A 12,061-nucleotide genomic window follows, 5' to 3' on the forward strand; every position below is an offset into this window, starting at 1 on the left:
ATTTTATGTATGTCCCAATAACGAAGGAACAATAATGGGCATTGATTTACTAAGAGAGTTTAACTTACTAGTGGATCCCGGACAGAGTAAGATAATTTGATGGGAATAAGGCAAAAACAACCAAACCCTTGTCCCATTTGGCAAAGGTAGGGAGTGCCGGGGTATTGATCCAAGATTGGAACCAGGTGAAACAGCCATATAAGGTAATATGTGAAGCAGTAAAGGCAGTATGGACAGAATCAAAACAAGACACGGGTTTGGCAAAAACGCCCCCGATAGTAGTACCTGGCCCAAGTCACAAACCACAAACAGTATCCAATTAAGTCAGAGGCTCAGACAGCAATAGTTAAGATAGTACGTGATCTGGAAGAAAAAGGAATAGTTAGGGTTACAGAAAGTACTACTAATTCCCCAGTGTGGCCCATCACGAAACCGGATGGGTCATTTAGATTAACTATTGACTACACGGAACTAAATAAGGTAACCCCAAAACTGCGCCCAATAGTGGCTAGTCTCGCCACGATTCTCAACGGACTGAGCCCAGAACATAAGGTATTTACAGTTCTGGACATAGCAAACGGTTTCTGGTCCTTACTCTTGGACCTAGAATCGCAGGAAAAATTTGCTTTTACAATCGGGGATAAACAGTATACTTGGACCCGATTGCCTCAGGGGTTCCACAACAGTCCGGCAATATTTTACCGGGTGATGAGTTCTTTATTGGAGCCGATCGACCTCACCCCGTATCGGAGCACAGTACTCCAATACGTGGACGATCTGTTGATAGCGTCAGAGGACGAAGAGGGTCATGCCGCAGCCCTGATCGTAATTTTACAGGCACTAGCGGAAGGTGGTTTTAAGGCAAACCCAAAGAAAGCACAGATTGCACAGTAGCATATTTGGGGCAACAGCTGTCCCAAGGGGACAGATCTATGCCCGAAGACCGTAAGAAAGCCATACAGGACATGCCAAGACCAGTAACAGTAAGAGGAGTCAGGAAGGTCTTGGGGTTGTTTAATTACAGCAGGAATTTCATCCCAAACTTTGCAGCAATAGCAGAGCCAATTCAGAGACTGGTAAAAGTGAGTGAACCAACTGTGATGACCGGGGATATTATTTTACACACTAAGCACACTTTGGTAGAAATGTTAAACAATAACAAATTACGGTCAGTGTCCAACATGCGCAGAGCGCGTTGGGAGGCGATCCTGATTTCCCGAGACAAGTCAGTTTTGAATATCCGCGATACAGGGGAAAACCCGGCGGAAGGTATGTTGGGGGCAGGCGACCCCGATAGATGCGCCGACGTAGAGAACTAAAGGTGAATACCTTTTTGTATATGTCCCACAAATATGCTACGGAAAACAATAAGGAGGTTGTTGGGTATGTACCCAAATCCCTATCCACTCTAAAGGAGGGATTCCTCTTAGACCTGTCCCACTTAATCTGTCAGAAGTAGTAGAGTGGTATATATACCAGAATGGCACACGCCAATCCCCCAGGATGATAAGAGTTGCGTCTGTGGTAACAGACGGAAAGAGAGGCATCCTCTAGTTTGTCATTTTACCCCATATCTGCAGAGCCCTGGGAAGCAGAGGGATATTATATGAATACCTTCGAAGGGTGGTACCAACCAGGGTACGACCACTCCCAACAGCCTCCCTTCCTCACCAAGGCCACAGGTATGGGAAGGCTACCGGGGACAATATGTTTAGTAAGGAATTTGACTGGGGGAATATTCGTAGGCACTAGTCGGTGCGCGTATAATTTTACAGTAACTGGTACTGCTGACGGGTTTCCCCTTTATACGTCCTCTCAGTATTATGGTTGTACAGTGGAAGTCCCATACGCCAACCAGACAGGTACTTTCAACTACTCCCTGGTATCTGCAGGGTTTGATGTTGATAAAACCACCTCGTACAATGGGACAGACTTTATTTGTGGCCACAAGGCATACCCCTGGTTGCCACGGGGCTGGACAGGATCATGTGTAAGGGTTTTTCGATCGATGAGGCCTCTCTCTCTTGCACAGTAATTCACCGAGTGGTTCGACCCACTCATCCCTTAGGTTCTATACACTGGACTTTGAGGCAGGAACTACAATGCAGAGAATACTCTATAGACCAAGTTTAATGAAACAAAATGAAATTTTATTGCACAAAGGAAAAATTGAATGTAAGCCAATAAGGTACATGGGAGGGAAAAACAAATCATAATACAGTACTAACCAACATATCTACAGGCATATTACGCTTTACAAGGTTCATCATGAAATAGGAAAGCACACGGAACATTGAGGGGCAACAACTCATTGTTAATTATCCCCTAAAATGCCCACCCCCTAAGCCTAGCTAGATTAGATTATGAGGGGCCAGAAACATGCTCACCAATCCCAATTAGAAACATAGAGGTTTTGAAGTCTGCGTTTTGGTCCTCTCAGGCGTCCTGTCTTCACGTGGTCGTTGGGCTGTAGGAGCAGCGGGCTGCTCAAGCTGATGGCTCCTTCTCTTCAGCAAGACGCGCTGACCATCATTTCGCCTGCAGCTCATTTTTCTCCGTGCTTCTGCATACCACGATGGTGGTCACAGTCCTGATTTCTCTGTGCTCCTGCACACGACGCTGGTGGCTACCCGTTCTGTAAGGCGTTTCGTTTTTTTCCTCTTCGACAACTGTCTTCTCGTCTCGCCAATGGCCCGGGGTTTTGTCGATGATCTCCCGATAACTACCCCGGGTCTCGTCCTCTTCTTCCGAGTCCGAAAAGGCCTTCTTCGGACCCCCAAGCAATCTCTCGAAACAACCAAGCTAAAAGCTGCCCAACAAGCTCCAAAAGCTACCGATGGCTACCCCGGGACTCCAGTTATACTTTTTCATGGAGGCCCTTATCTCCCGCCAAATCAAGGTTAGTCTTTGTTTAACTTTTGGCGGGCTTGTAGCACAGCGGGGTAGTCTTTGTTTTTAAAGTATCTTCGGGATGGCCGGTAACTGCCATCTCTGGTCTGGAATGACCCTGTATTGTCTTTAATGTCCCTCTTCGAACTTGAATCTGTTCCCCCTTTGTCTGGGTAAACATTTAGATGGCCTTTAATCTACAGGCCGATCTGATCGGATCTGCATCCAATCTATATGTATGGGGCTCTGTCTGGTTTTGTTTTCCCTGAAACTGCCTTCCAGAACTTACTGTGGGCTGAATCCACAAAAGCTGTCTGGGGACTGCAGTAACCATTTTAAAATGTCCCAAAAGCTGGTCACGGGATCTGGCGGCCATTTTGTGTGTCCCCTTTTTCTGGGCTTCTTTTAAAACAGTCTTTAAAAATTAAGGCCTTTTCTGCCAATAGACCCTTATAGGACAATGTTCAATTTTGCGAATTCTACACGTTACCTGGCATATGTGGTGCCATACATTTATCGCTTGCCCTCTCTAGCGAATCATTATCATTATCGCTCCAAAAGAGCTATTACTGAAACAGAACGATTCTTCACTATCCTATTCCCCGGGTATGGAACGGCCAGGGCAATAAAAGAAATTCGGCTTGTAGCAGCCAATGATACGGCTGAGTCACTGAGTAAAATTAACACCGAGATGGTGGCAATACGCACAGTTGCCTCACAGAATAGAATGGCTCTAGATTATCTGCTAGCGGAGAAGGGTGGAACATGTACCCTGATAGGAATGTATGTGCAACACTCAGATCCTGACAGTTCAGAAAATATAACTAATTTGGTCGAACATATTCGGAAGAAGGTGGGAAAACTTAAGACAACCACCTGAATCGACTCTGTGGAATTGGACAACCGGGAGGTTGGGATCAATCGGACCCTCATTGTTACATGGATTGATGTTGGTCTTTGTTATAATGGCCCAGAAATTCGGGTCGGGGGCTTCCCGCAGGTGTAAGCCCCTGACCTGCACTTACCTTGCGCGCCGGCAGTTGAGCTGTAGGGCCCCGTGGAATTCCGCTCCGGGGCCTGGCCCAGCTGCCGGCACGCTGTGCTTGCGTGTCCCAGGGGCGTAGTTAGTGCGATGTGTCCCCTGGGATCACGTGAGCCATGGGCAGCCAAGCGGAGGAGGGGAAAAGCCCATAAAATTGACAGGTAGACCTGTCAAAACTTATAAATACTATGGGCCCAAAATAGCAGTAAACCTTCAAATAAATTTTTTAAAAATCACACTTTTTAAATCTATATATATATATATATATATATATATAAGGATATGTCTGTCTGTCTGTCCGGCTATACAATCAAAAGTTATAGAGCGTACCTACACATGTGTTATATCAAAAAAAAGCTCATCATTAGGGGACTCTTGTAGGCGTATTTACTTTTTCGTTGGACAAAGATTGTGTCAACGGTATCCAAAAAACGTTCAAAATTCCGCTCATTAGCATCGAGTGACGTGAAGGTCGACCAATCGCTGCGTCACGGGCGGGTTCATTGCATGTGCGGGCGGGCCATCCTACAGTTGAGTGACAGGACGATTGACCAATCCTACGCTTCAGTGACCTGACGGTTGACCAATCGGTGTGTGTGGGGGCGGGCCTTATCATTCTGAACCGAGGTGAGTGGCCGCCATCTTGATTCCAAACTCTTCATTTCTTTATCCCGCTTTGTGTTTCTTTTCAAATCTACATTTCCAGCAAAAAAATAAGTTGCTTTTAAAACACATTGTTTTTAAAAAAAAAGTTAATTCATTTGTAAATCTTTTCTCTAACCTCTATAATTTTCCTACCTTTCACCGTTTTTGCAGGCAGGCCTCGAAGCCTGGGCGTCTGCTGCCCGGCCGTCCCGCTGCCGAACCAACGGCCAGCCATCTTGGTAAAGGCTGGCTGGGCTCACTGCAAGCTGCTCGCGCTGCACGCGCACCTCCACACAGGGCCCACAGAGCGCGGGCAGAGGGAAGCGAGCAGGTTAGCGGGGGGGGGGGTGGGGTGGTGGGGCTCGGGAGCGGAGAGGGACCCCGGCAACCGGGCTCGCCAGCCGCAATCGGCCGTCTCAAGCCGTATGGGTAGAATTGAGAAATACTAAGGGGAAAAAAACATTAGTGGGAGTGGTTTATAGACCTCCAAACAGTAAGGCGGAGGTTGGGGATGGCATTAAAAGAGAAATTAAAGAAGCGTGCAATAAGGGCACAGCAGTCATCATGGGTGACTTTAATCTACATATAGATTGGGCCAACCAAATGAGTAACAATACTGTGGAGGAGGAATTCCTGGAGTGTTTACGGGATGGTTTCCTGGACCAATATGTCGAGGAACCAACCAGAGATCAGGCCATCTTAGACTGGGTATTATGTAACGAGAAAGGATTAATTAGCAATCTTGTTGTACGAGGCCCCTTGGGTCGGAGCGATCATAATATGATCGAATTCATCATTAAGATGGAGAATGAAGTAGTTGACTCGGAGACTAGGGTCCTCAATTTAAATAAAGGAAACTACGATGGTCTGAGGAGCGAGTTGGGTAGGATTGATTGGGGAATGGCACTCAAAGGGTTGGCGGTGGATAGGCAATGGCAAACATTCAAAGACCGAATGGATGAACTACAGAATTTGTTCATTCCAGTTTGGCATAAAAATAAAACAAAAAAGGTGACCCAACCGTGGCTAACAAGGGAAATTAGGGATAGCATAAGGTCCAAGGAGAGCGCATATAAATTGGCCAGAAAAAGCAATAATCCTGAAGATTGGGAGCAGTTTAGGGTTCAACAAAGGAGGACAAAGGGATTAATTAAGAAAGGGAAAATAGAATATGAGAGTAAGCTTGCAGAGAACATAAAAACTGACTGTAAAAGCTTTTATAGATATGTGAAGAGAAAAAGATTGGTGAAGTCAAGCGTAGGTCCCTTGCAGTCAGAATCGGGGGAATTTATAATGGGGAACAAAGAAATGGCTGAGCAACTAAATACATATTTTGGTTCTGTCTTCACAAAGGAGGACACAAATAACCTCCCAGAGATGCCGGGGAACATAGGGTCTGATGAAAGGGTGGAACTGAAAGAAATCAGTTATTTGTAGGGAAATGGTGTTAGGAAAATTGATGGGACTGAAGGCTGATAAATCCCCAGGGCCTGATAATCTACATCCCAGGGTACTTAAGGAAGTGGCCCTAGAAATAGTAGATGCATTGCTGGTCATCTTCAAGAACTCGATAGACTCTGGAACGGTACCCATGGATTGGTGGGTAGCTAATGTTACCCCACTATTCAAAAAAGGTGGTAGAGAAAAGGCGGGGAATTATAGACCGGTAAGCTTGACATCGGTAGTGGGGAAAATGCTAGAGTCCATTATAAAAGATGTAATAGCAGACCACTTGGAAAGCAGTGACTGGATCGGACAAAGTCAACATGGATTTACAAAAGGTAAATCGTGCTTGACTAATCTACTGGAATTTTTTGAGGATGTAACTGGTAAAATAGATAATGGAGAACCAGTGGATGTGGTGTATTTGGACTTTCAGAAGGCTTTCGATAAGGTCCCGCATAAGAGATTAGCATGTAAAGCTAAGGCACATGGGATTGGGGGCAAGGTATTAACTTGGATAGAGAACTGGTTGGCGGACAGAAAGCAGAGAGTTGGAATAAACGGGTCGTTTTCCGAGTGGCAGGCAGTGATTAGTGGGGTACCGGAAGGATCGGTCCTAGGACCCCAGCTGTTCACAATATATATATTAATGATCTGGACGAGGGAATTGGATGTAATATCTCCAAATTTGCAGACAACACAAAGCTGGGTGGGGGGGGGGGGGGGGTATGCTGTGAGGAGGATGTCGTGAAACTCCAGCACGATTTGGACAGGTTGGGTGATTGGGCAGAAACATGGCAAATGCACTATAATGTGGATAAATGTGAGGTTATCCACTTTGGTAGCAAAAACAGGAAGGCAGATTATTATTTGAATGGCAATAGATTGGGAGAAGAGGAAGTGCAAAGAGACCTGGGTGTTCTTGTACACCAGTCGCTGAAGGTAAGCATGCAGGTGCAGCAGGCGGTTAAGAAGGCAAATGGTATGTTGGCCTTCGTAACAAGAGGGTTCGAGTGCAAGAACAAGGATGTCTTACTGCAGTTGTACAGAGCCTTGGTGAGATCGCACCTTGAGTATTGTGTGCAGTTTTGGTCGCCTTACCTGAGGAAGGACGTTCTTGCCGTGGAAGGAGTGCAGTGAAGATTCACCAGGCTGATACCTGGGATGGCAGGAATGACGTATGAGGAGAGATTGTGTCGATTGGGCTTATACTCACTGGAGTTTAGAAGATTGAGAGGGGATCTCATCGAAACCTATAAAATTCTGTCAGGTCTGGACAGACTAGATGCAGGATGTTTCTGATGGCCGGGGAGTCCAGAACCAGGGGTCATAGTCTAAGGATAAGGGGTAAGCCATTTAGGACTGAAATGAGGAGGAATTTCTTCCACAGAGGGCGGTGGAGGCCAGTTCATTAAGTATATTCAAGAAAGAGTTGGATATATTTCTTAAGGCTAAAGAGATCAAGGGATATGGGGAGAAGGCAGGGACCGGGTACTGAATTTGGATGATCTCATTGAATGGCGGAGCAGGCTCGAAGGGCCGAATGGCCGACTCCTGCTCCTATCTTCTATGTATGTTTCTAAGCCGCTGAGGCCCAGGCCCGGTCCCGGAGAGGGGAGGAGGGTTACCCCGGCATGGGGAGAAAGCAGGGACCGGGTACTGAAATTGGATGATAAGCCATGATCGCATTGAATGGCGGAGCAGGCTCGAGGGGCCGAATGGCCTACTCCTGCTCCTATCTTCTGTTTCTATCCAGGAGCAGAGGATCCAAGAGGAAACAGATATCACCTTTTAGTCTCAGGATGCTGACACCATCATCCCTAAGGAAGGCCAGGTAACCAGCTCCACTACACCAACTCAAGGATAACATAAGTTCTGGAAACATTGCTAACTATGAGCATATAGACCTTAATATATTTAATAGACTGACTATCTAATGCTGTTGAAGTGTCAGATATCAAAGTTTTAATCATAAATTTGTATCAATCTGACACTAATCTTGTGTTAATTTATAATCAACACACCAGTTAAAGCTGAATTATTTTGTTTTATGTTCCAAATACTTTATATACCCACCTAAAAAAGGTAGATATCTCTCACTACTGGAAAGGAGTGAGAAAATGGCTGCAGTCAGAGCCCAACCAACACATTCACACTTTTTGATCACTGCAATGTGTTAAACAGTCTTTGGCCTAGAGCAGTATTCATTAAACTGCAGGCTTTGTGAGCCTCTAAAAATGTTTGACAAGTTCTGATTTAACTAAATAAAGAATTTTCACTGCTCCGACTGGCCTCACTAATGATCCAGCTGGAGGCTCTTTATCAGATTTATGGTTTTTATGAGATTTGAGTCTTTAGTGAGGCCCCACTAACTATGTCTTACTGGATGGAACATGCTGCTGAAAGTGACCAGATATGCCTTTTAACACTCACGATCTTGTCATGTCTTTTCAAACATTACAATTCACACTAGAGGTGAGAGGCTGGTGAATTCATGCATTTGTGGGCACATGTGAGGAAAACCAAAAGTTCTAAAATCATGACAGTAATTCTTTTTTGGAAAAGAAATCACTTTATTCTCTTGCTTTGCTTTGAAAAATAGATCATGTAATTTCTGTGCATTACCAAGTAGATGCTGCCATAATCAATTCATAAGAGCTAGTCCATTTTAGCATATTGTCTTGAAACACAAGATTAGTGTACCTCCTAAAATGCCTCAGTTTATTTAAAATGTACACAGGATCATATAGGACCTTACAAGGTCAAGTGTGGTCCGGCTAGAAAATATATCCCATCCTACCGTTATCAAATCTAACTCTCTCAAATTTGCTGATACAATCAGCCCCCTTGGCAGTCCATCCACCACCTTCTACATAAAGTAGTTACATATAAACCCTCCCTCTAAGTTTGAGGCAATGTAGAATCTTATTTCCGCTGTTTCTCCGGGCTTTCTGCCAATCTTTTACCAAAGTTATGGTGGACGGATCGGTAGGACGCCTGTGGAAATTCAACCCTATTGCTGTTTATATATTAGGATCTTGAATACTTCTTTAAAATCACCTGAGCTTTCCCATCTCAAGTCAAAACATTAACTGTTTCTGCAGCATCTTCATGCTTAATCCCAGCTATCAATTTAGTTGTCCATTGCTGCATGCTCTGTGACGTATTTCTCATAATATGGTGACCAGAATTATACACAGTACTTCAGGTGGGGCTGGACCAATGCTCTTTCACAAGCTCTCAATCACATCCCAAGTCATTTACTTACTATAATGTAGATTGAAGAAGCCAAATTGCAATGTAATACCAAGGTATGAACTCAAGTATGAGCCCATGTATACAGCAAGGTGGATGAGCTTCATGGTACTACCCAATTTGACAAAGCTCATGCCTTCAAAAAAGAATTGTACAAGTTGGCAGAAGCAACAGAGACTTATTAAAATACCAATGACTGACAAATTTTATCAAATGAACCTGAACTAACAGTCCTATCCCAAAATCAACAAAAAAAAATATTCCTGAAAACAGATTTCTTAAAAAGTAAGAGATGACATAATTTTCCCTATTAAAACTGCACAAATCTAAGGTAATCACGAAATGAATTAAAGGATTACAAAAAATGTCTTCACACAGAGAATGCTTGGTATGTGGAATTCTCTGCCACAAACTGTTGTTGAAGCAGAGTCTATAATTATTTGAAAATAACAGTTGCTTGAAAAAGAGGAATACTGAGGGCGTGGGAAGCAAACAGGGGAGTGGAATTAAACTAGGTGGCTCATTTGGAAAATAACACCTGCATAGACTTGATAAGTCAAACGTTCCAGCACAGAAGCAGACCATTCTATAACTCTATGGGGTGAAACTCGACTTTGGCAGTAGTACAAAATGGGCGATAGTGAATCAGCAGCCCGCTTTACATTAATTTGGAAATGAAAATCGGGCGGAGTGTAAAATAGGCTGCTGATTCGCTATCGCCCGTATTGCGCTATTGCCAAGACAAATTTCACCCGCTACAACCCCCCCACCCCACAGGAACATTTCTAAATTATAAAACAGCAGAAAAGGAAGTTACATGATATAGATCTTCACACGCATTCCATCAATTCAACAATTTTCCTTTACAAGAATTGTTATATTACAGATTTTGAAAACTTTTATTACGAATACACAGATCCGAACCCAGTCCAGTACTCAATTTTTTAAGATTAGGTTTTTAGCATTCGTTTCTGATCCATTGCTGTGAACATGACACAGGCTGCTGCCGTTACAAATGTATGCATACCTTCATAGAGCAATTTTGGAGAGAAAACACTCCAGACAAATAGATGATAGCGTAGCGAGGTAACCAGAATTATATAAACTGAAGCTGGAATTGCTCGTAACAGAACAAAACAGTAACAGCTGTGCCCCACTGCTGCAGAAGAATACCTGCCACAAAAAGTATTACACAGTGTGAATGCTCAACATCGCAAACAGAACATTAACAAGAATAATTTAAATGACACAGCTGTTCAAAACTTAAACCTACTCAGCTCATTTAGCATGAGATTAACTAAAGCTGTACCCTGCTATATAAGCATTTGTTTTCCTTTACTGTCAAGAACTTGAATTGCAGCAGGAACAAAATCATAGAAATCTGAACCTGAATACTAACAGGAATAAGATAACAGAAACACTGACGTTTCTTGTCTATAATTGTTTCTTTTTCAAAGTTGAAGATGCCCAGTCAGCCTTCCACAGGTGAAACGCTAGTTGTCACATCAAGAAACGATAAGCACAAAGGGGAAGCACATAGCAAATTACAAAGTATACAATGAATGAAACATGTGCTCTGCACTTGATTTGCATATTATGCTGAGTACTTATGTGAAATTGTTTAGAATTAAACTGAGCCCAGCAAAGATTTTATTCATTCTCAGGCTGTGGGCGTCGCTGGCAAGGCTGGCATTTATTGCCTAGCCCTAGTTGCCCTGAGAAGGTGGTGGCCTTCTTGAATTGCTGCAAGCTACAACTGAGTGGCTTCAGAGGGCAGTTGAGAGTCAACCATGTTGGCGTGGGTTGGAGTCACACGTAGGTCAGACCGAGCAAGGACAGCAGGTTTCCTTTCCTAAAGGACAATAGTGAACCAGTTGGATTTTTGCATTCCAACAGCTTCATGGTCACTTTTGCCGATATCAACATTTTACGTTCAGATTTTTTTGAAAACTGAATTCAAATTCCCAAACTGCCATCTTTGAGAATTTGAAAGGGAAGGCTATTGACGAAGCAGCTGAAGATGGATGGCTGAGGATGCTTCCCTGAGGAGCTCCTGCAGCATCAGGGCTGTGATGACTGGGCTCCGACAACTACAACCATCTTCCTGTGTGTCAAGTATGACTCCAGCCACTGGAGGATTTTCCCTTGCACAAAGAAGTCCTACTCATTGAGCAGTGATCAACACTGAAAACATTTTTCAAGCAGATTTGAATCTTCCCCATAAGGAGTGGTTGTTCTCCTCTTTCACTAGTGACCTCTGAGGGAATCTTAGTAATGAAGCACTAGATGAACAGTTGGTCCCAAATACATTTTTTAATGCATCATGGACCTATTATGAAGGGAGTTAGCACCATTGTGGAAGAACATGGCTATAGTTTGTACAACCACCACTGTAAAATTCAGCTTGAAAAGTGTGTATTTATGAAGAGGTTAAGCCTAATTCTAATGTTTAATTTAGATACTACTGCAAAGTAGAGTAGAGCCCAAATTAAACATTAATTACTCGATTAAAACAAGTTTACGAAGTTCCTATTTCTAAGTGGAAGCTAAACAAATGAGGGAGTGGTGTTTTCCCTCAATATTGATACCAATGCAAGAAAGCTAAATAAGTCATTACCTGCTTCTTTCTGAGCTCATGTAACAGGTTAGGTGCACAGCCCACAGCAGCGGGCCTATATAAGTGGTAAATATTGTAAGGAAGACTGCTGGCAGTTCAACATAGTTCTCAAAACCCACAAAACCAGCTGATATATCCACTGTTGCAATGCTATTTGAATTCCCCTATAG

The 12,061-nt window shown here is 43.7% G+C and overlaps 1 protein-coding gene across 4 annotated transcripts in view; it reads right to left on the reverse strand.

Annotated features, from left to right (window-relative positions):
• pigg (phosphatidylinositol glycan anchor biosynthesis class G (EMM blood group)) overlaps nt 1-12,061 on the reverse strand; it is a 72,974-nt gene that overhangs the window by 21,646 nt on the left and 39,267 nt on the right. For 2 of the 4 annotated variants that reach the window (XM_086007683.1, XM_086007700.1), the window contains 2 exons: nt 11,892-12,055; nt 8,569-10,447 (listed from right to left, as the gene is read on the reverse strand). The exons of 1 other annotated variant lie outside the window; for it this stretch is intronic. In XM_086007683.1, the coding sequence (XP_085863809.1) occupies nt 10,225-10,447; nt 11,892-12,055 (387 nt within the window). In that variant the 3' untranslated portion in view covers nt 8,569-10,224. Of the gene's footprint in view, nt 1-8,568; nt 10,448-11,891; nt 12,056-12,061 lie in introns of those variants that run through there. One more of the 4 variants, XM_086007692.1, reaches the window with a different exon arrangement.

The sequence above is a fragment of the Somniosus microcephalus genome, chromosome 2, assembly GCF_052327205.1.
Source record: "Somniosus microcephalus isolate GS21.2 chromosome 2, FLI_Smic_1.0, whole genome shotgun sequence".
In the NCBI taxonomy this organism is placed as follows: domain Eukaryota; kingdom Metazoa; phylum Chordata; class Chondrichthyes; order Squaliformes; family Somniosidae; genus Somniosus; species Somniosus microcephalus.